The 24,458-nt window shown below is 45.3% G+C and overlaps 2 protein-coding genes and 1 pseudogene across 7 annotated transcripts in view; 2 read left to right on the top strand and 1 right to left on the bottom strand.

Moving 5' to 3' along the window:
• Window positions 1-3,222, top strand: part of LOC117866628 (uncharacterized) — a 9,882-nt gene extending 6,660 nt beyond the window's left edge. For 4 of the 6 annotated variants that reach the window (XM_034750897.2, XM_034750899.2, XM_034750901.2 and 1 more), the window contains 4 exons: window positions 46-174; window positions 273-442; window positions 1,957-2,028; window positions 2,519-2,778. In XM_034750897.2, coding sequence (XP_034606788.1) covers window positions 46-174; window positions 273-442; window positions 1,957-2,028; window positions 2,519-2,591 — 444 coding nt within the window. In that variant the 3' untranslated portion in view covers window positions 2,592-2,778. The other 2 variants (XM_034750898.2, XM_034750902.2) reach the window with 2 other exon arrangements.
• Window positions 3,006-3,458, bottom strand: LOC117866635 (WRKY transcription factor WRKY24). The gene is made up of 2 exons (XM_034750918.2): window positions 3,229-3,458; window positions 3,006-3,145 (listed from the first exon to the last, which is right to left on the bottom strand). Exons 1-2 carry the CDS (start codon window positions 3,456-3,458, stop codon window positions 3,025-3,027), a joined length of 351 nt encoding a protein of 116 aa, XP_034606809.2. The 3' UTR covers window positions 3,006-3,024.
• LOC117834292 (disease resistance protein RGA4-like) lies at window positions 3,457-24,458 on the top strand (annotated as a pseudogene).

Below are 24,458 nucleotides of genomic sequence, written 5' to 3'. Positions count from 1 at the left end.
TAGGAGTAGTTTTGTTGTAACACATGCTTTATTGAAATTTTACAGTTCTGGAGCATTAATTCAGCGGATCCTACAACTGAATTGAATAGAGTTTACGGAAGTTTTGTTGCTTTCTACTTGACAGGTAGTGATCAGCAGTATATGGCCATTGTCGGGACAGGCGGGAATATAACGGTATATTTTTCATTGAATAGTTATTGAATTTATGCCGGACTGCTGTGTGCGTACGTATTGAACGTACGTTTAACCACTTCTTTGCTCTTATGAATCAGATCTTGGATGTGCTGTCAAGGACAGCAGTTCACACATGTAAATCAGATCAGCATTGTTACAGTTCAGCAACTGCTGTCGCCTGCCACCCAAAGTTTCCCTTGTTAGTTACCGGCACAAATTTAGGGGAGAATCGTGGGGGTGTCTTTTTGTGGAACAACTCTACCTATAGGTAATGCTTCTTTGACCACGACAAGGGAAGAAGCTCCCTTACAAGTTTATTTGTCAGCATGCCTGCTAGAATTTCCTAGTGCATCTGTATTAAAGATAAGGCCGGCTTCTGTTTTACAGTAGATGATCCCATTGTCTCTCCTCTACATAATTAACAATGATTATCTGCTAATAAATCAATCCTTCAAATAGGAAAGTTTTGCAATTCAATAAATAATACTTTCACTAACAATAACGACTTATGGTAGACAGAAAACTTCAGTCTACTAGGCTACATGGTTTTATCATTATAAAAAAAAATGAGTAAACGCAGTGTAGGAACAAAAACTTGCATGCTGGTTACAGCCTTATGATATACATCTTAAAAATTGAGCAATCTGGTCAGCAATCTTGTCTGGGGGCTTGCAATTCGATCATAAACTTGCCAGCAGCTGCGGTAATTAAGGCCACATGGACATGACTGGATCCCAATATGGATGGAAGCACATGCACGGATTGCAGTTTTATTCTTGAATAATTAGGAAACAAATAAAGAGGGCCCAGTGTTGAGCCGAACAAAGGAATGACACGTCTTGTCTTCCTCACACTGCTGTTTCAACACCACATAACCTTTCTGTTTGTTTAATATCTCTTTTGGACCTGATGATCTGCCCAGGTGAAACATTTTTTTTTAAGTCTGCCCAGGTGAACATTAACCTGCCGCGCGCTTGTGGTGTAGTGCCACCTCGCCGCAGTCAGCCACCCTTGTGGTGAACCGTCCGATAGGGTCGGACCGTATGCCCTTCGTCCTTTCAGCACAGCATAACAAACTTGAATTTTGGCTAAGTCAAAGAACGGTCCGCCTCTACAAGAGACCGTCTGCTGTACACTACGTGTTAGCCATATTCAAAGCACATTTTTCCAGTCATTCTTTTCACTTTTCAAACAAGATAAACCCATATGCATGCAACGCAATTGTTTGAACGAAGTGGCATTATAGAACCGTCAAGCAAATGAAATTGACCCCACTTGATAGTACGGCTATCTAGCCTACTAACCCGATCAATTATCATCCACTAAGCAACTTTTGACCGGTAAAATAGAAAAGCCCTACCATATACCTTTGCCTTGAGCTCTCCATATACCTTTGCCTTGAGCTCTCCAATATAAATTCATCAAAGCAATCACCTTAGCATCCATTGAAGCTCAATTCATCTCCGGGACTAACCTATACTCATATTTCCAATGAAATTGTTAGTCCACAAACGTTATCAATAATTACCAAACCCAAATTAGAGGCCTAGATGCTTTCACATGGCTCGTCATAACCTAAGTACCATGGATCTCGATCAGCGCCACATGGACTACACTCCTGGGTGGCTATGCTGATGACCCAATTACCCCCTTAATTCAATATTAGTGAGAGGCTAACACTATTTTCATTAACGATGACGAGATTGAATGCGCAAGTACATACGGTTCAGTTTACCATAAAAATTACTATGCTAAAGGTTGGCTGCCTATTTGCATTGACAGGCTTGAGAGAGCATTTCAGTTTGAAGATGAGGTTAAAGGTTTTGGATTTACTACTGTAGATGGCTCTGAATGGTAAGGAACTATTCATGTAAACTTGTTATGAGCATTATTACATCTTCAGAAATAATAAATTTTACGTTGCATAGCAATATCAAGCTGTAACTTTCAATAAATAAATTATTGAAGATATGGACCATATAGGTGCCGGTAAAATCCATGGCCTACTGGCATTGTAGCAAAAAATAGGCACGTTAATTTGCCTCGACAGGGAGTTAACTTGGGTTGTGGGTGTACATCCATAACCTCGATCAACCAAGTTAGGCTGGGTTCTATAGGAGGTGAACATTTATTTGTATAAGGTTCTAGATCTAAAAGTTAGTTCCTCTGACCTGTCTAGCTAAAAATATGTGTTTCAGTTAAAGAATGATATATAGAAGTATTTGGTAAACTGAAATTGCTATGTTCATAATATTCGGAATGTCTATCATGTTCCTTTGCTCTTTTGTGTTGTATATATTGGTTTCACAAATTCCAAACAGCTAATGAACATTTCATTTTTTAGGCTTGTAATCGGATTTCGCAAAACAATACAAATGTTGGTAATAGATTTGCCAACATTGACAGGTCAAAGATAGAGTAGCTGGTTAAAGTACAGATCTAAGACTTGATTGGAAGGCAACAATTGTGATTAGGGAATTGACTGCATTCTTTACGTGGAGCCAGAATTTGGTTTGTTTTCCGCAATACATTTTATTGATTGAGATTCAAATACATTTTATTGTACTTGACGGATTCTGCATTAAACCTCCGATTCTTCGGTCAGGGAGCAGCATCGAGTGCGGGGAAAACATGCATGTCCAGCTTGAGCTCCTCCTTGGTCCTTTTTGGATCAAATTAAGACATTGCCCCCCTCTATCAGGTCCAAACGCTGGGGTTGCCAGCATAATGCACGCGTCGTCTCTGCCTCTTGTGTTGCAGTTGCAGAGTCAATGACTTATGTACCAGCAGCCCCTCACTCCCCGTCAGGCCGGGCATACTGCTGTTGCTTTCCGGCGCCGCGCGCTGCATTCAGATCGTGGTTGTGTTGTGCTTGCTCTCATAGGTGGTGACGAAGGAGCGCTGGTCGTGGGAAGCGCGCTCCACGTGCTTGCGCGCCGGGCAGCCGAACATCGAGCACTTGAAGTAGCTCCTGTATTAGGCAGAGGCCCAAGGCGACATTCACGACGCGTAGGGAGAACAAGAATGGACCTGTAAATTTTGTGGGGTTCTTACCTTGGGTTTGGGTTCCCCTTCAGCACCTTCTGCCCGTACTTCCTCCACCGGCAGCCATCGTCGATGACCTCGGTGTCGCTGACGGTCGACATGGCCGGCATTTCTCCAAACCTGCGCTCGGACGCGTTGCCGCCGCCGCTCTGCAGCACCTGCACCGCCGTGCCTGCAGAGCCCCTGCTCGTGTTCCGCGGCCTTGCGTGGTTATGCCTGCCCTTGTACGCGATCTCCATGATCTGGCAGTCGAGCGACCTCTCCAGCTTCTTCCTGGCGAAGCAGCCGGGGAAGGTACACTTGTAGTAGTCAGGGCCGTCCCCAGCAGCATGTCGAGGACCCTGTGCTAAAAGTAAACTTTAGGCCATACATATCATAGCAGTTAGTACATGTAAGTATGATTTTTTTTTCTCTCCTCTGGACCTACTGGCCGACCGAGATGATGCTAGAATATGACATCACTTCACTTTGGTATCGTGCTCTTCGAATGTAAGGTGAACTAAATCTTTTTGAGAAATTTTAGAATGATTGGAAAAAATAAGAGTCGTCCATATCGAGAAATTTAAATAGAAGTACCAAGAAGTACCAAATTGGTAGGGAAGTAAAAAAACAATCCTTAAATTTAATTTTTATTAATTGTTTTCCGACCAAACAATAGAAACGAAAACAAGTACCGATAGGTACTGCATATTTGAGAAAAAACACAAATCGGAAGGTTCACCTCCTCCAATATGTCAGGTGAGAGACTATTCTCCCACATTGAACCCTCAAAAAAAGATATTTATTCCTATAAATATACGTTATTTTCTAAGTATCCAAACCGTATCGCTTCAAAACTGTACTGTATAAATTCGCATGATACGTATCCTGTATGCAACTTTTGCTTGAAAAGATATATCTAACATTTCTTTTACAAAAAAAGCCTCAACTAAACACTGACACATTACTCACATATGGAGGCTACCAAAGGAGGCTATTTTCACTGATGAAGCATAGAAGAGAGTCAGGAGCAAATGGGTGGATTGCTCGGTGAAGCTACATACCATTCAGGTATATAATAGCCTCAACAATAACAAGATTTATGCTAATATATAAATAATTCGGCCTCTCTAAAGTTAAAAAAAAATTAAGGGCTCTGTGTACAGCTGCTCAGGTTGTCGATAAGAGCAGTATTGCCTGCAGCAATCGAGTCCCTCTGCCTTAGGTTGTGGAAGCGTGGGCCCGCTCACTAAATGGGCCCCGCTGGTAGAAACCTGAGCATTTGTTCCAGTTAGTTGGTCTCAAATCTTTCAAAAATCCATCCAGGATAAAAATTTTAGGACGAGAGGGGTCCTTTAGTCCCGGATCATCCACCCAGGACTAAAGATCCCCTTTAGTCCCGGTTGATGTTACCAACCGGAACTAAAAAGTTTCAAAAGTAAAAAAATAAAAAAAATACACCGCGGCCTCCGCTCGCCTCGGCTCCTGCACCGCCCACCTCCGCCCCTCTGCCTCCACCCTCTGACGCCCGTGCGTGCCCGGCTGGCCACCCACCACCCGCGCCCAGCCACCCGCTCACCTGTCGCGCGCTCGCCCAGCCCACCGCTCGCCATCCACGCACGCCCATCCGGCCGCTCGTGCCGCCGCAAGCTGCCCGTGCCACCCACCCGCCCATGCCGCCCCTGCCCGCCCGCCCGCCTGGAAGAAAGGGAGAGGAGTTAGTACCAGGAGGAGGAAACGAAAGGGAGAGGAGGAAGAGTTAGCACTGGGAGGAGGAAAAGAAAGGGAGAGAGGAGATAAGGTGGAGAGTGAAGGGGGGTGGGGCGCGCGCGTGAGCCCCTTTCGTCCCGGTTGGAATTTCCAACCGGGACTAAATCTTTTGTCCTGATTGGAATTACCAGCTGGGACAAAAGCTCCCACCGTCGGTGTTAGATTTTTTAGCCATTACAACCGGGACTAAAGCGGGGGCTTTAGTCCCAGTTGATCTTTACAACGGGAACTAAAGTCCCTCCCGTGAGTGGCCTTCGGTGCTTCATTTTTGACTCGGGACTAAAAATAATCGGGATAAAAGCACTAGATGGAAGATCAGTTCTAGTACCCACACGTCAGCGACGAACAGCAGAGGGGCGGCCGGACTAGTTGCTGCACGGGTTCTCAGGTCTCACTTCTTCCCCTTCAATTCGTACTTGCGCCAATAGTAGCCGTCCTCCGAGATCGTCGTGTTGCTGTACCCGCCGCTGCTCGCGCCCACATGCGGTGGCGGTTCTGTCGACGTGACGACGTCCGATGAGATCGCCTGGGACGGCGCGCTGAAGGCCGCTGCGTTGCCGCTCCGGTTGCTGGTTTGTCAATGGCTGCTGATGACATCCGTAGGCCGGTGGAAGCGATGCCTGGAAGGTCGGGGTTTCAACACGGCCACTTCTCCCACCGGTGCTATCTGCAACGAGAAGTCGGCCTCTTCTACAACCAGCGCCGTCCGAATCCTGAAGTCCGTCGCTTCGCCACGCGGCGCCGTCTAGAACAAGAAGTCGTGTGGTAAACAAACCGTTGTTTAGGTATAGATTCTGCTTTTCTGCTGGTACTCCAAGTACAAGTTAATGTGAACCGTCCATTCTAAGTTAATCTTACCCTTATTTGACGTTTGGAACAGACTAATTAATTTATATTTTTCGATTAATTCGTTTTAAATCTCATATATTTCAAAATGGAGTGAATACTTTATTTATCTTTTTTTCTCAAGTTTCTGAACTTAAACATTTGTACTAAATTTGGTATTTAAAGTCTAAGAGTGTATAAAGCTATAACTATAGTCCGTGTCCACTTATAATGGATAGTGCTGTTGACTACTACTACTTCTGACCATACTTTTCTTATCCTTCTACCTCCCCATTTTGAGATAGGCTGACGTTTGCCGTTGAGATATGAGGGAAGGGAGCTCTCACATTGCCTAGTGTGTTTGGGTGCTGGACCCTTGAGTGAAGAATCCGGTGATTTGTGCCGACTTCCTTGTTTGAGGTGTTGACCTCAGAGGTGTGCTGTATTGCTGCTTCCTTGATTGCTGTTGCTGTTACATAAACCCCAACAACCATATATAGGTTTTACCCGTGCATATAGTATATTTTCCCATTTCCTTGACTTGCTGCTTTTGGGACTTGATATAGCCTACCCGCTTCTCGGGTAGATGGTGGCTTTTCAGGGTTGGAGCCCGACTATGACTTCGACAACGACGGATGAGAAGACTAGGGATGGTTCTTTGCTTGAGTCACCTTTGGAGATGGAGTTCGCCATAGCTTTTGTTTCCGCTGCGTAGATGTTTTATCTTTCTTGATTTAGTCCTGCTACCGGCATATGCTGTAGAGATGTCCTCGCTACTCATGTTATTTTGATATACTATGTTGTTGCTTTATATTTCTATGTTGGTATGGATTTGTACTATCTGAGATAGATTCGCACGTGATAGTCTTCTTGGGACTGTCATGGAGGTTCGTAGGCTTGAATTCTTAGAAATGGGAATTGGGGTCCATTTCAATGGGAGATCCATAGTCAGAGAGTAGGGTTTACATCAGTGTTTACTAACTCATAAAACTATTTTGGCCCAGATCAAGGAAACACAACCATGCACGTTTAAGGTGAAACCAAATTGCAAACGTGTGGTTTTATGATGAATTGCAAAAAAATCAGCAGTTTTGTGATAGAATTTTTTTCAATTCGTAACTTTTTGGTAACACACTACGCTATAAAAAATTTGCGCTGGCGGGTTGCCTAACCGCCGGCAACCTTAAGCCAGCAGAAATGGGCATATATGCGGGTAGGTGAGCACCTGCCAGCAGAAATGGATGTGTGCTGGCGGATGCTTAAGACGACCGTCAACACAGATCGTTTCCCCTTTTGAATTTTTAATTTTTCCCGCCATTTTTCTAATTTTATTTCCCATCAATTCCAAAATTATTATTTTCCGCTAATTTAAAATATGTATCTCCAACCACAAAGCAAATTAAAACATGAACAATATATAATTTTTCATACCATTAAACATACCACAACAATATTACATAAATATGAACTATTCATATTCACTACTACATAAAAAACAAAAGAAAATATATAAAATATAAAAAGAAAAAGAAAAGAAAAAAAGGCCAGCGCGCGGTGCCCTCCTGCCGCCGTGCCTCGCCCGCCGCGCCATCCTACCCGCTGCGGCCGGTGCCGCGCCGGCCGCCTTTGCCGTCAGGGCTGGGGTCGAGGGGGTCGCGCTAGCCTCTGAGCCCCGTGCGCCGCCGCCGGCCGTCGGGTCCCTTGAGTCGGATCCAGGGGCGCCGCGGCCGCCTCCGGCATTGGGGCCCCGCGTCGGCCTCTATGCGCCACCAGCCACCGGGGTTGAGGGGTGCTGCATTGTGCCCTCCTGCCATGCCGCGCTGCTCGCAGCCGGCTGGTGTCCCGCGCAGTCGTGCCCTCTTGCTGCTCCCCCGATGCTCCGTCCCCTTGGCCCTTGGAAAATGAGGTGAGAGGAATGGATAAGGATAGAGAGTGAGAGGGAAGGGATAAGAGTGGATGGATCCAGGAAGAGGAGGTTCTAGCCAATGGGAGAAAAAGTCGACACGGATCGCTAATGTAGCAGAACGTGTTCCTTTCATAACCTTATAACAAATTTTTTGGCAGCTAAATGATTTTAAATGAAATATTTGTCAACTACAAAATTTTATATCTAGTTAAGTACTACAACTTTGATATAGAGCTTGTTTGCATTCGAGGTCATTTGAAATTTTAAAATTCAAGATTTTGAAATTAGAGAGTTTACAATGATATTTTGAGCTATTAAACAACTTTAAATGAAAAAGTTGTCAACTACAAAATTTTAGATCTAATCTAAATCTACAACTTTAATATAAAGTTCGTATTCATCCGAGATCATATTTATGAATTAGTTAGTTCACAGATTACTATACTACTAAGTTAGTTCATAAGCTTAAAGCCTCACTTGAGTTATATGAAATGTTGTAGATGAAGTATATATTTATGAACAATATATATTCCAATTTTATTACAATATATTGAAACTTTTATGTAAAGATTGTGAACTCATAAAATGATCCATACCAATTTATATAGTTTTTGGAACACGTTTAGATATTATTAGAATTTATTTTCACTAAAAGTTTTAATAGAAGTGATAAATGTACCTAAAAACTTTGAGAATCTTTCAGGGACTTTGTGTCTTTAACGTCATTTTTCTGAAATTTTTTGATCTTATTCGTGAAAAAATTAGTTCAAATACATATTAATTCCAGTAAACATCCTTATAATCATTTATACCTTAGAAAATAGTAAATCACTTATAATTTTTTGCAACTCCTACACAACAACATATACATAGTCTAATATATGTTAAAAATATATCGTGATATGTAAAACAAAGTTTTTAACTAGTTTAAATTTTTTTTATCCTTCCCATCCATATAAATTGAAAAGCATTGGTGCTAGCGGGTGATATAAGAACCTTCCAGCATAAATGAGGATTTGTGCTGGCATATCCTTATGTCACCTGCCAGCACAGGTGCATTTGGCGGGTTTTGACGGAGTGGGCCCATAACCTTTTGTGCTGGTGGATGTCTATATCACTCGCTAGTACTGGAAATCCCATGAGTCAGCACAAATCTTTTCTGACCTAGTGACATGGCATATGTTAAATACTTTAGTTTGCTATACAATTATTTAAATTAGTAGTTTAGTTTGGACGAACAATCTGTAGTTTTTAAGATTTATACTTGAAACTATTAGTATAAACCTAGCATTCCCCTCCGCCTCGCCCGACCCACGGTCCTGGGATCGGATACGCCCAACCCCTCGCCGCAAGGCTCGGCCTCGCCCGACCCACGGTCCTGGGGTCAGATACGCCCGACCCCTCGCCGCAAGGCTCCGCCTCGCCCGACCCATGGTCCTGGGGTCGGATACGCCCGACCCCTCACCGCAAGGCTCCGCCTCACCCGACCCAGGGCGCAGGAGGTCGGACTCATCCGGGCCCACAAGACAAGAATCCACCTCGGGCGCAAACCAGCAGATGAGGGCGCAGATCTCGTGGGCCCCTACCAATCTCACCATTAATGCACCTCGGCTCTGGCGCGCTCCTCGATGTGACCCACCATAGTACCCAGGCGGAACACTGTAGCCACGACCGCACAGGCTACAGCGGCACCGCCATAGTCCGTTGTCTCTTCTGTCCGCCGTAGGGCACTCATCACCCGCGCCCCCAGCATAGGAGGGAGCACTGCCCGGTTTCACGGTCAGTCCGTCGGCAGAGACGTATTGGCCGCACCTCCCGGTCAACATGCAGGGCTACAGAGGACGGCCGCCCCCACGACGAGCACAGTTGCGACGGCCGAACATCATCATCATGCCTGGCAATGACGGTCGACCGGGGGATCGCCGACAGGATCCAACGGCAGCTGCCCCCCTCCGACGGCCACGCTGACGAGAGACAAAGGTCGGAGAGGAAAGCGGCGACCCAGGAACTTGGTCCTTTTCCCTGTGTTTTACTTTACTTAGCTTATCTCTTTTACTTCTCCATATTCCTGGCTCACCTGTAACCCCTGTGCCCTCCTTGCGCTATAAAAGGAGAACCAGGGGACCCGAGACAAGAGAGGCTCAAGCCAACAGAACTCACACCCTCTCCTCACGAGCATCAGTGCACACCTAAGAGACTTGGGACCAGCTCCCTCTCTCGCCTGTTTGTAACCCCTACTACAGACCTCACGTGAGTAACACGAGCAGCTCCTCATACTGGACGTAGGGCTATTCCTGCCCGAACCAGCCTAACCCCGTGTCCTCTCACGCAACCATCCGAGCCTTACGCGCATAAAACAAATTCACTTGCCGTAGTCTTGATCCGCTAATCTCGACAACAACAAGTCTTATCTCTAAGATACCTACCCTTGCTTTTATCCTATATATGTACCCCAAACATGAATCGCTATTCAGAGTTAATGTAAAGAATTCAGTTTGGACCAACAATTGGTATCAGAGCTAGGGTTTTCTTTCCATCTCTTCAACCTACCCCTCTTCTCTTTCTCTGTCCGTACCCGGCGGGAGCGACACTCCCCCAGCCCCCTCTTCCCTATCTAAGATCCGATGGCGCACTCATGGCCTCGAGACTCGCTGCCTTCGTCCACTCCCACGCCTTCCGCTCCTCCTGTCAGGGATACATCCCAATACCCGCAAGGAAGGAAGAAGTCAGACTCCTACTAGGATTCCCCTATAATCCTACTAGGACTCATCCCGTGTAATCCGACTAGTACTCTACCCCCTGGAGTATATAAAGGAGGGCAGGGGTACCTAGCTCGGCAGGTCACACCTCAACACCCAAGCTCAGGGCGCAATATACAAACACCCCCATACAAGACGTAGGGTATTATGCTACTCTAGCAGCCCAAACCTGTCTAAATCTGTATCTTGTGTCCTCCCTCTTACCTTCAAGTTCCAAGTCCGGCGATCCCCTGCTACACATTCTGCTACCTCGGGTACCCCTTGGTAGTGGACCGGTATAAAACACCGACATTGGCGCCCACCGTGGGGCAGATCGTCACGATCATAGGGCGAGCTTGAAGGACCTCATCTTCGATCCGGCGTTCACTTTCAAAGCGGGCACAACCTTCATCTTCGACTCCTGACTTTGCAACACCGACGGCACTGGGTCCTTCCAACGCTGCATCATCGACAACCAGGAGAAGAAGTTCCTCGATAGGAACTCTCTTCCACAAGATGCAGAAAATCTCGTTGAGAAAATCAACAAATTAAACCTCCGATCAAGGTTCGACTGCAAACTCGTACTTCGACGGCGACTTCGGGTTTGACCGTGATTCGAACTCGAACTCCGACAGCGACTACGGGTCCGACCATGACTTGAACTCGGAGTTCAACGGCGACTCCGGGTCCGACTACAACTTGGAGTCCGACGGCGACTCCGGGTCTGGCTACAACTCCGAGTCCGACGATGACTCCGGGTTCAACTGCAACACAGAGTCCGACGGCGACTCCAGCTTCAACTCTGACTCGAAGTCCAACAGCAACTTCAAGTTTGAGTACAACTCGAAAGTCTGACTACATCGCGAGCTCGCCAACAACTACGGGCGGCTCGCTGATGATTTCTTCGACTATGTTGCGGGCACGCCGACGACCACGGTTGGCTTGTCGACGACTCCGCCGACTACGGGTGGCTTGTCGACGACTACTCCGACCACATCGCAACGCTCGCTAACGACTACTTCTACTACTCGTCTCGACTACAAGGCTAGTCGAGGGCGGACTACTCCAACTCCTTGTCTCGACTAAAAAATTAGTCGGGGCAAACTTCGCATCATCGACAACAAGTCAGAATCGCCTCCGACTAGTCAACTTTGTCAACAACCATCGCGGCTTCATCAACGACCGTCACGGCTTCGTCAACAATCATCCACGAATCAAGCTAAGTTATTTTTTCTAAATTATTTTCCGGCTTATTTTTCGCTTGCGCGCAACACGCGCTCTACTCACCGGAAGCTCTTATGCACAACACGCGCTCTACTCGCCAGAGCACAGCAAACTCTTTCACGCTACCACGCTCTCTTTTTGTCACAACAGCGACTATTCCTTTTTGTCTTCTCTTAAGGTCACTACTCTTCTCGAGCAGAACACACCTTAACTTGTGAAAGCCTCGGGTGCACCTGTGACACCAAATGCTAGCACACATACATGAGACCAAGCTCTCAGTTGTGCACACAGCAGTGCCCATATGAGTACACGAGACAAAGCTCTCACACGCGCAGTGGCTACGGCTAAATTGGGACTGAGCCTAAAACGTAACAGGCTAACTACTCGGGAAGAGTATGACTGAAACAAGAGCATGTCACATAATGTTTACATTGATTGCTGAATAATTTCAGCAGTTTCAAATATCCTACAAATATGCTACACAATGTACGCGCCTTTTCTTTCAGGTCAAGCTTTGGCGACGACGCTCGTCGCGACACCAAGCGTGCCTCCAGAGGCACAAACTAGTTCCCGAACTCAGGGGCTAAGCACCAATCACTACTCAGAATATCTCCAGTGGCTCAGCTAGCTCCCAAGCTCAGGGGCTGAACGCTGCAAAGCTACTCGACGTGGCTCCTACGGTTCACCTGGAGCATAAGCTCAGGGGCTGGACGCCGCAAGACTACTTGGATGATGACTTCCATGAAGATTCAAGACCCTCGGGTTGATTATTCAATCAATCCAAGGCTCAGATTATGATTTAGTGAAGGCAATTCTCTTTGAGAAGAAGCTTGATGAGTTGACTCCAAATAATATCCTTAAAATGATTATGGCATTTGAGCTCCAGCTAATGGACAAGCCCAAGATGCAACTCGAGGACAAGCCCAAGGAACTATCTTCTCCAACTCAAAGCCTTGCTCTTTCAAGTCAATAAGAGAAGAAGTTGAGAAAGATGGCAACTCATGGAAGCTCAAGTGAAGATGATGATGATGATGATGACTCATGGAAGCATCTTAGTGGGACAACATCAAGGTGAGCGAGGGACTTGGCGTGAGCCTTAGTGGCCGAGCCTTTGTGGCAAGTCACGAGGGACTTGGCGTGAGCCTTAGTGGCCGAGCCTTTGTGGCAAGTCAAGGGGCACCTTGGGAGAGACTTGGTGACCGGAAAGCAATACTCTTGTGTGAGTGCTTCAATAATGTGGAATAGTGGTGGCTTAGTGCCTACCAATACCATGAGATAAATCATCATGTCAAGAGTTTGTTTCCCCTCATCCTAACCTCTTACGTTTCCTGGCTTAGTGCCTACCAATACCATGAGATAAATCATCATGTCAAGAGTTTGTTTCCCCTCATCCTAACCTCTTACGTTTCCACATTTCATACTTGTAACTTGTGTGCCTTTACTTTCATAGGTTAAGTTTTTAAGTTGCCTAATTCACCACCTCCCCCTCTAAGGCTACGAGCACCGATTCCTTCAGCACCAGGCCGCGGTTGTGACCCAAGACGTGGCAGCTGTTGGGATACGAGGTAGGCTACACTAGCGCAAATCAAAATTTCTACTGCGTAAAACCAGGAAGAACTGCTGTATAAGGATCACGGGATTACCACTCGACGCACTACTGGTGCGGAAGATGTAGATTTGCGTCGATGCTGTGAAGACGATCAACGTAGTTGTACGTAGTCGATCAATGTAGTCGTACGTAGTCGATCACGTTAACGTCCAGCAGCTCTTCAGCAGCTCGTCCACGTGCAGCAAGATCGCCCTCGTGCCGCGGCTCGTCGTCGGCTCGTCGTGGCTCGTCGGCGGCTCATCGTGGCTCGTCTGCGGCTCATCCAAGTGCTGAAGGCGCAACACCTCCAAGGTATCCACACGTGCAGGGAGGAAGCGTCGCAAGCCGGATTGCTAGATCCGCGAGTTGCAACAGGCGAGGGCGTGGAAGGTGCGGCAGATGTGTTTTGCCAAAAAGGTGTAAACCCTAGGGCGCCCCCACCCCTCTATTTATAGAGGTTCCTGTGTTGGAGGTATGCCCTAGAGGCAATCATAGAGATGATGATATTCCATTTGTATCCATGATTTGTATATTGTGTTCATTGAATATCCATTAAAGGCTACTTGAATTGATTTGCAATTATGTGAATTGTATGTGAAACTCTTTACTTGTATGGTTATTCTAAAGTTGTCCCTAGTTGGAGTTCATGTGAGGACACACATGAATATTAGACTAGCACATGTATTAGTTGATGACTATGTTTCACAAGTCATAGACATGGAGATGTTGAACTAATAATGTGGACACATGTGGAGACATGTGCTAGGACTAACCCAACACGAGAAATAGTTCTCTCTTTAAACAACATATACGCTTTGTCCTTAGACCTGAGATTGTCGCATGTATTCTAGATGTGGATCGACCTACTTAGGGGCTATCAAACGCTACGCCGTAACAGGGTAGTTATAAAGGTAGCTTTCGGGTTTGTCAAGAAGCATGCTATGAGACATGGTCAATCAAGATGGGATTTGCCCCTCTCTGATTGAGAGTGATATCTCTGGACCCCTCGAGTGATCGGATCCGAAAATGCATGGCCATGCTACGTACGGTTAAGAGTTAACCTACAAAGGGATTCCGAATCACAGGATCGAGAAAGAGCGGTCGGCTTGAAGCTAGACCAAATATCGTGAGGCGAAGGGAATAGCATGTATATTATGTTGTGATGGTTCGTCTAATATGATCTTCCTGTGCGTATAGGAGTTGGCACGTCTTGCTAGAGGCCGCTACCGACTATTGGGCCGAGTAGGAGTACTCGGGCCATGTCTATACGTATCCGAACCCATAGGGTCACACACTTAAGGGGCTGGAAGCCCAATTCGGATCTGATCTGAGTTGGATTAGGTTTAGAAGTACTAATGGGCCTCGGACCCAGAGGCCCGTCAGGAACCTCTATAAATAGAGGGGTGGGGCGCCCTAGGGTTTACACCTTTTTGGCGAAACACACCTGCCGCGCCTCCCACGCCCTCGCCTGTTGCAACTCGCGGATCTAGCAGTCCGGCTTGTGACGCTTCCTCCCTGCACGTGTGGATACCTTGGAGGTGTTGCGCCTGCAGCACTTGGACGAGCCGCCGACGAGCCACGACGAGCCGACGACGAGCCGCGGCACCGGAGGCGATCTTGCTGCACGTGGACGAGCTGCTGAGGAGCTGCTGGACGTGATCGACTACGTACGACTACGTTGATCGACTACGTACGACTACGTGATCGTCTTCACTGCATCGACGCATATCTACATCTTCCGCACCAGTAGTGCGTCGAGTGGTAATCCCGTGATCCTTATACGGCAGTTCTTCCTGGTTATACGCGGTAGAATTTTTGAATTGCGCTAGTGTAGCCTACCTCGTATCCCAACATCCTGATGGGCCTCTGGGTTCGAGGCCCATTAGTACTTCTAAACCTAATCCAACTCGGATCAGATCTGAATTGGGCTTCCAGCCCCTCAAGTGTGTGACCCTATGGGTTCGGATACGTATAGATATGGCCCGAGTACTCCTACTCGGCCCAATAGTCGGTAGCGGCCTCTAGCAAGACGTGCCAACTCCTATACGCACACGAAGATCATATCAGACGAACCATCACAACATAATATACATGCTATTCCCTTTGCCTCACGATATTTGGTCTAGCTTCAAGCCGACCGCTCTTTCTCAATCCTGTGATTCGGAATCCCTTTGTAGGTTAACTCTTAACCGTACGTAGCATGGCCATGCATTTTCAGATTCGATCACTCGAGGGGCCCAGAGATATCACTCTCAATCAGAGAGGGGCAAATCCCATCTTGATTGACCATTTCTCATAGCATGCTTCTTGACAAACCCGAAAAGCTACCTTTATAACTACCCTATTACGGCGTAGCGTTTGATAGCCCCTAAGTAGGTCGATCCACATCTTGAATACATGCGACAATCTCAGGTCTAAGGACAAAGCGTATATGTTGTTTAAAGAGAGAACTACTTCTCGTGTTGGGTCAGTCCTAGCACATGTCTCCACATGTGTCCACATTATTAGTTCAACATCTCCATGTCCATGACTTGTGAAACATAGTCATCAACTAATACATGTGCTAGTCTAATATTCATGTGTGTCCTCACATGAACTCCGACTAGGGACAACTTTAGAATAACCATACAAGTAAAGAGTTTAACATACAATTCACATAATTGCAAATCAATTCAAGTAGCCTTTAATGGATATTAAATGAACACAATATACAAATCGTGGATACAAATGGAATATCATCATCTCTATGATTGCCTCTAGGGCATACCTCCAACAGCAGCTACCACTGCCGCCCGGCGGCTGGAGGTGGAGGAGGCACGGGAGGAGGTAGCAGAAGCACGACAGGAGGTGGAGCAGCAGCTTGGCAACCTCCGCCTGGACGCTGACCACGATCGAAGCAGGGGGGCTCGGAGCTCGGGTGCACGGTTCTCCGACCTAGACCTGCAGAGTAGGGGCACGCAGGCACCTCCGAGGATCCACCGTGTGCGGCGCCGTGGCTGCCATGGCCAGCGCGGCTCCCCCGTCATCCAGGCCGTCATCAGGGAGTGCAGTAGAGGCACACGTTGGCTGTTGATGGCACTTAAGCACACCAAATGTTGTACCGCAAAGGCACAGATCATCGTAGCTTTTCCCTTAGAGTATTCCATCCAAGGTTCATCAATCCGTGGATCGACAGCGAACTGACTAGAGTTCTCTATCTAGCTATACAGATCTAATCCTATTAATAAGCACTTATTGCATATAAAGGTAACCTTGGTGTAGAGATTGATATCATGAATAAGGGTAGATCACATCCAAAGATATATATAATAAAGCACAACCGAAGGGTAGCTTGAGCCTGTTGTCTTCTTGTTGTAGCTCCAGCCAAAGTGGTAACCAATCTATCTCGTACCTTGATAAAGATTATGTAATTGTTCAGCCTTTTCCCTCCCGCATGCTGTCACCACGCAAGGGTAATCACACCGACTTCCTACGCACTACTAAGATGTATCCGCAAGATATATACTAATCACCATGATTACATTTATTACTACTAAGAACATATGCCAGCCGAGAACATATGAGAGAAAGCTTGCATCATAGTAGATCACAGTAAAGACTAGAGTAGATTGATATCACCATCGTGTGTACAAAGGCCTTTATGATCACAAGGATCAGCTTCGGAACTCCACCATGGCTTTGCCACGAAGGGACAACCAATGCAGCTAGGGTCTAGCCTAAGTCATCGCCTAGACAACCTCAAAGACTTTGCACGGCCCTCAGCTCCCTATGGTGTGTCTCCCTTGGTTTCACCGACTTCTAATTGATTCCTTCCCGTGCCGGGTGATTTTTTGGAGTATTTATAGCCTGGAGACCGTGTGGTAGAAATTGGAAGGCGAGAGGGTGAGGAAACACCCTAGGCTAATCGGCCTAGGGGGTTCCAAGCCGATCGGCCTGGGCCTTCCTTTCCTCGTCTCGTGCTCTGCTTCGTTCCCAAGTCTTCTTAGATGTTTTGTAAGCTTATTTTTGTATCCATGTGGGCCTGGCACGTTAGTAGCTTCGGGATGAGATTGATCTTCAATAACTTTCCAAATCTCTGCTTGATCTTCTTTGATCCCGAAGTGATCCTTGCCATATCTATACAAACATAGCCCCTAAGTCATCTCGAAGGATTACTTGCCAAATATGAGTGTCGGTGGAGGCCAGGAAGCCCTGGGCCGATTGGCTTCTGCTAGTGGTGGGTTAGTATAAGAGTATGTATGAAAACAACACTTGAATGGCACTAAAGATGTGTATATAATGTGCTACAGGCGAGACATGAGATCGCGAGTCTGACAACTACAGATGGTAACTATGAAAAAAAAATTGTGTAACCATATGGGGAACGACCGTGAGTATGCACATCCCTAAAGATAATCTAAAATTAGCTGTGCTCAATTGGTTTTAAGATTTCAAACATGAGAAATTTTTTAGTGCTTGAAAAAAAATAAGAGCCGTCCGTCCGGCGAAATTGAACGATGGAAACAAAGGAAGTACCATGAAGTACCTAAAGAAAAATACCAAGAAGTACTAATTTGGTAGGATCAAGTACCAAAAATAGTGAGAAATTATTATCTGTAAATCTATTTAATTCTTTTTTGGTAAAAAGGGTAAGAAAGGAAAGTACCTGCAAGTGTCACTGGTACTTTAAAAGCATTGTAACAATACTCTTCAAACATAAAGTACAAGTCAGGTACCTTTCTTATCTTGCTTAAAAAAATTAAATAGATCTACACATAATTAAAAGAGCATCATAGTAATTTCTCACTATTTTTTACTTGGTTCCATGAAATTGGTACTTTTCTTTAGGTACTTCATGGTACTTACTTTGTTTCCACTATTCAATTTCGCCGGATGGACGGTTCTTATTTTTTTCAAGCACTCTAAAATTTCTCATTAAATAAATAGCTAGATATTTTTATTTTTATCAGATTAATTTGAAAAATTCCTTGGAGTTTATGACTACTCTATTCAGTATGGATTTAAGGATACACCTTATATTTCGGTAACAATAAATATATTATCCGTTGAATTTGCATTGTTGAATGGCAACAATTCTTGAACAGTATCTACCTCGTCTACCTCACTGATGCCATCAGATATCGACGAACAATTGAGTGTCACGTCTTGAAAAACAAAAAAATAATTAGATATTCAATTTTCTTTTATTGGAAGTGAAAGCAATAGAGATGCGTGGAAATAATAGATTGATTAATCGAGAGACAATATAGTTACATATATAGGGGAGGAGGATCCTAGGCGAAAGGAAACATAAAGGATCACTCCTCCCCGTATCTCTATCTTAACCAAATACAAATAGGACCCGGCCGGCTGTAGCCAGGCGCAGAGCCTTATCCACATCAAACTAGGACTCTTTCTAACACTCCCCCGCAGTTGAAGCGTTCGTGGAGCGAACGTTGAGACTAGATCGAAATTCAGTGAAGACCGAAGATGACAGTCCTTTGGTGAAGATGCTGGCAAACTGTAACACCCAAAATTCCATCATAAATGCAATGTATGCAATTTCAGTCCAGTTTTTGTTCTCTAAGGATTAAATAAATTACTAATATTAAATTACGGTCTTAAACAAATGAAGGAGCACTCGAATTTAATTTTAGAGACAACAAGTGCTTGATAGGGTTTTATCTTTCATTTTGGTTTTGTTTGAGTGGTGTTGCAAGTTTAAAAAAATAATAAAACCTTTTTTCCTCTCCAATCTAACCAAGGAGGCCCAATCTTTCTTCCTCTTTCTTTTGGCCCAGCAATCTCTTTCTCCAGCCGGCCCAAGTGGCCCAACTAGCAGCCCATCTCCCCTCTCCCACTGACGGGTAGGACCTACCCGTCAGGGTCATCCCTCTCCTCCATCCAGGCGCAACTTCTCCCCTGCACGCGTGCGCACGGTGCTGCCCGGGGCCCCCTCACCTTCCTGCGCCTCCTCAACTTCAACCACCGCATCAGTTCCTTGTGCCGCAACTCCACTTGTGCATGCCGCCCTCGTTTCCCCTTCCCCTTCCTGTAACCAGAGCCCCCCACTCCCATGGCCTTCAATGGCTGGCCGCCCGATTCACCTCCCCTAGGTGCCCCTTTTGCTCCTCCTCGCGCCCTATAAAGCCCCCCAAACCTCTCCACCAGAGCTCCTCTTTCCATTCCACCACTAACCCACCTTTCCCTCGCCCCGAGCATCACCGCCGCCGGGATCTCGCTCGGTTCCTAGCTCGTGCATCTCCGTTCTCCACCGCCGGGCCTCCCCCATCCGCAATCGACGCCAGTGAGACCTCCCACTCCCTCCTTTCATCCTCCCCCACCATCCACTCTAGCCGCCTAGGATTCTGTTTTCGGATCAGCAACCATGGAGGATTGCATATACCACATCATGTATGATGCGTTTTCGGATCAGCAACCATGGTACTGTAAATATATGAAATCTGGGAGAAAGAGAAAATCACGCTCCCAGTTAGGCGAAGAGATGCAGCACCTTAGGTACAGACTGGAGGAAGCACGTACTCCAGCGGCAGCAGAGGTATTCAGTGTCCCATTCATCCTCATCCCAGCTGGCACAATCATCCTGGGATCAGCATGTCCTTCCTGATGATCTGGTTGCCATCGATGCTCCCCTGGAGGAGCTTCTGGAGCAGTTGGCGGAAGCCGAGGGTCAACCTAAGCAGCTGAGGGTGATCTCCGTAGTTGGGTTCTCTGGATTGGGGTAGACCATCCTTGCCCGGGAGTTGTACAACAGCGAGATTGGCAAGCAGTTTGAGGAAAGGGCACGGGTTTCTGGGACGCATGGGGATCCAGGGGAGCTCTTAAGTGAGATACTCCGTCAACTGAACAAGCCAGATCTGGTTACCTCCAATGTCAACCAGCTTAGTGCTGATCTTTGCAACTTCCTGAATAACAAGAGGTAGAAACTGTCTACCATCCTTTAGCAAAATGAAAATAGTACTCTACTCATTGGTCTGATTACTGAATGTTATCATCGAAATGAAATTCTTTCCGTAAATGGCAAACATTGATAGTCAGGAAAGACATCGGCTTTGAGAAATGAAAGATTCAGATAGTTTCTCGTACAGAATATGTTGAGGATTCAGAAAAGATTCATGCACTCAGTTGAACTACCTACAAAAACTTTGAATCTAATGTCTGAGACTTGTAGTATAAGGAGAAAAGAAAAGGAGACTTCTCTTTGGGAAGTGATATGTAGAAATATGTGCTCCCTATACTGGGTGAATGATAAGCCGAAAGAAAGTTCTGAAATAGCTAAGAAAACTAAAGGGATCACGTGCTCCCTATGAATCAGTTGCTAATTTGGGCCATATTGTATACTCCACGTGTGAATATGTCACTACTTAAAGCATATGTATGTTATTCTTTGAAAGCATATATCAGTAAACATCAGTTATTCCTTTAAACTACAGAAATTATATATATGTTATATATGTGATGCTCAATGCAGTCCAATAAGAAAACTGTTCTTTCTTCCTTGACCCATTAGTTTGCTGTTGTTGCAGAATAACTCTTTGATAACTTTTATATCCTCATTTCTAAATATTCCAGGTACTTCATCGTAATTGATGGCATGAGGTCAGATCAATGGAGTATTGTAAAGCCTGCCTTCCCTCGAGATGTTAGCAGTAGAATAGTGGTGACAACAAAAATCCAGTCAGTAGCCAATACCTGCAGCTCAACCCACGGTTACATACACAAAATGAGAAGACTTGATGAGAAACACTCAAAGCAATTGTTTCTGATAAATGCTTGTCCAGGGGAATATTCAGATTACTTGCAGCCTGATTCAGCAGCAATTTTAAATAAATGTGATGATCAACCACTTGCTCTGACTACTGTCGCCCATTTTATGCAAAAAAAAGAGTTGGCCGACAGGACAAGACTGCGAGGATGTGTGCAACAAGGCTCGTTTCTATGATCTGCAGAGCGGTGACGATACCTTGGACAGGATGCATCAGGTGTTGACCCATGACTATGCCAGCCTTCCAAGCCATGCCCTCAAAGCATGCTTTCTATATTTTGCTATGTTCCCTAGTGATCATCCAGTCAGGGCGAAAAAGATAAAGAGCCAATGGATAGCTGAGGGATTTCTGCAGCCAACAAATTTATGCAATGATCCAGCTGCTGAAAATTTTGAGAAGCTAATGAATCAGAACATCATCCAACCCATTAATGTAAGCATCAATACCAAAGTGAAAACTTGCAAAACTTATGGCATGATGCACAAGTTCATTACGCTCAAGTCTCTCTGTGAAAACTTCATTACTTTGTTTGATGGAGGGGATAGCTCCAACCTAACCATGCCCGTCGCATTTCTCTCCATCATAACAGTATTACAGATCTGGTGTGAGTCATCTGCGACTAGTACTAGATTGACTACTCTTCAGAAGGCCATACAAGAGTTCATTCATGATGAAAAGGATGCAAGCAATGACCCTCGTTCATTTTCACTCTATTTTGATGGATGCTCTGAGGACTTTTTGAAAGATTTAAAGGCTCCCTGCTATCTTAGGTTACTGAAATTACAGGGCAGGTTACTAGAACTTCCTGGGTTTGTCATGGCACTGCGCCGACTCAGGGAGCTGTACCTTCAATCAACTAAAATGACAGCTGATCTTCTCACAGCTTTGACCAATTTGACGCATCTGCAGTACCTTAAGCTGATTGCAGATGAACTTGAAGAGATCCACATTAACAACAAGGGATTGCCAAGGCTGCTTGGCCTATGTTTTGTGCTGCAGCGTCCAACATTTCCAAAGGTCGAAGAAGGTGCTCTGCCATTTCTTAAATCTCTTCAGCTGCTCTGTAAAGATATGAATGGCCTCTGTGGAATCCAGATCAAAGGTTTCACACGACTGAGCGAAATAATGCTTGATTGTAGAGTCACTGATGGTACTAAAGCAAACTGGGTGAGGGCGGCTAAGGAACATCCCAACAGGCCAATAGTTGTCCTCAAAAGGGCTATACCACCTAAGGTAGATCATGGAGGAGATTCCACTGCAGCAGGGAAAACTGAGAATGAGATTGTAGATTGTTCTGTTCTGTCAGAGGAACAGGTACAGGAGACTCACACCCAAATGCCACACGACGAAACAGATTCTGCTTTCAATAATATGGGACAGCAAGTGGTTTGTGCCGCTTTAACTGGTTCATCCATTGCTAACAATGGCCGAGTGGCTTCGTAGTTCTTCATTTCATACATGCATGACAAGGATTCTGATCCTTGTGGGAGCATGACGGTCAGCTTTCTTTCCCTTCTCTTTTTATTCTCATGTGCAGCCAATTTCCCTCCAGAAATATCTAATATACTATCTTTTGCAAAGTTAATCGAGTCAGTTCTCTCATATACATCTATCGACGTACCTATTTTACGGTACTTAGCTCGAATTTGCTCTGTTCAGATGTCAGAGGTACTTTCGTAGCATGCCACATGCAGATACCAACCAGCCATAGGGCTGCAAAGTGCACACATTTAGTGCTTGCAATATTATGTGACCATCTATGCCCAACTTCACAAAGGATTCATGCAATTCATTTATCATAAAGTTTTTTACCTTTAGGTCCCGTTTGGATCCTTGGAATTGAATTCCACTCTAATAATCATAATTTAGACACAAATTAATTAAGCTAATATAATTGTATGTGGAATATATTTGTATATTATTGTTGGCCATATGAAAGAGATACTTATGTGCTGCATTTCTGTTACATGGAAGCGAGTCGAAGAGCGTGCTATAAGAATTGAATTCCATTCTAATAATCATAATCTATAGAATCAATTTCCATCTCCCACCCTATGAATTTAACATAGGCTTATATCTAAACTTTGGAAAGTTGTGGAATGCCACATTCCAACATAAATTAGCCTACTCCATTAAATAGATTCCAATTCCTTCAAAATGAAGGGAACCAAACGGGGCCTTAGGGATATCGGCCTCACCTTTACAGAAACAAATAAAACTCTAACACTAACTCTAAAATTAGTAAATTTTTGTAGTTACCTGAATTTCTTAGCACAAGGCAATAACTGCAAATTAAAGATAAGTGAAAATAAAAATTTAAAATTGATCCACGTACTTGTACCCAAAGATAGGTCCCCATGGTTTATGATGCCCTTTTTTTTTTCAGCACAAGGTGAAGCATTCAGTGGAGGATTCTCGTCAGTTGGTAGAGTTACTACATAATTTGGTTCACCAGACTACTGTGAAGAATATTTCAAGGTGGTCCATCTCAAGTCATAAAATTTTCTTCCTTAATGATCATTGAAGTATCTTATCATTCCATTATCTAAATTAGTCCACTCTTGAGTTATAGCTACAATACTTTTTCCATCGTATTTGAATTCAGTCATAGCCTCATAGGTTGCAAGTGTGGTATCATTTTCTGCATGTCATAGTCTTTCCTGCATCTTTCTGCATGTCTACATGTTTTCCCCCATTTAGAATCTGTATTAAAGTGAACATAGTTCGTTTGATAATTATGCTATCCAAGATGTCAATGAACATATGACATTCGGAAACCTGAGGCCTACTACAGATTATTACTTCATACACACAACGGAATGAAGGGTAATGGAATGCAAATGCACCGTTGTTTGCTGGTACGTCAACGGATTTCTTAGGAGATTTGTTCAGTTCGTTTGGGAGATGGTTTCAGTTCAATAATAGTGTTTGATTGGAACAAACGCAAAAGGAATACACAGGGGAGATGGAAGTGGGCGATCACCTGAGTTCTGATCCAAACCAAAGTTCAGTGGTGGGAGGGGTCGGCCGGTCGAGTAGTAGGACCTCGCCTTCCCGCTCTTCAACCATGGGTTTCATCGACTCCAGTGGGCAGCGTCGGCGGCGCGATGAGGTAGGCTTGGCTGCTTGCCGTTCCAGGTTCCAGATCCCTGCAGTCGATCGTCTCAGCTCGGCACCACCAGGATGTACGGTGACAAAGGGAGGGGCCACGGCGGATCGAAGCTCTCGACAGCGTCTTGATCAGAAGAGGACCAATGTAGTCCCTTACAATGTGGGATCTCATCTGATTGCACCCGAAACGCCCAATCGAACGGCTTAGATATTTAGCGTCATGTAAATATTATTATGTAAGTTGCCCTAACAAACTATCATCTTTTATAAGCAAAAACAAAAAGGAAGACAACACGTAGAGAGGTCTTCCAACTGTTTTTGCAAAGTCTTAA

This window comes from Setaria viridis, chromosome 8 (assembly GCF_005286985.2).
Source record: "Setaria viridis chromosome 8, Setaria_viridis_v4.0, whole genome shotgun sequence".
Classification (NCBI taxonomy): Eukaryota; Viridiplantae; Streptophyta; class Magnoliopsida; order Poales; family Poaceae; genus Setaria; species Setaria viridis.
Note: the sequence above shows the minus strand (reverse complement) of the source record. Positions and strands in the feature narration are given on the sequence as shown.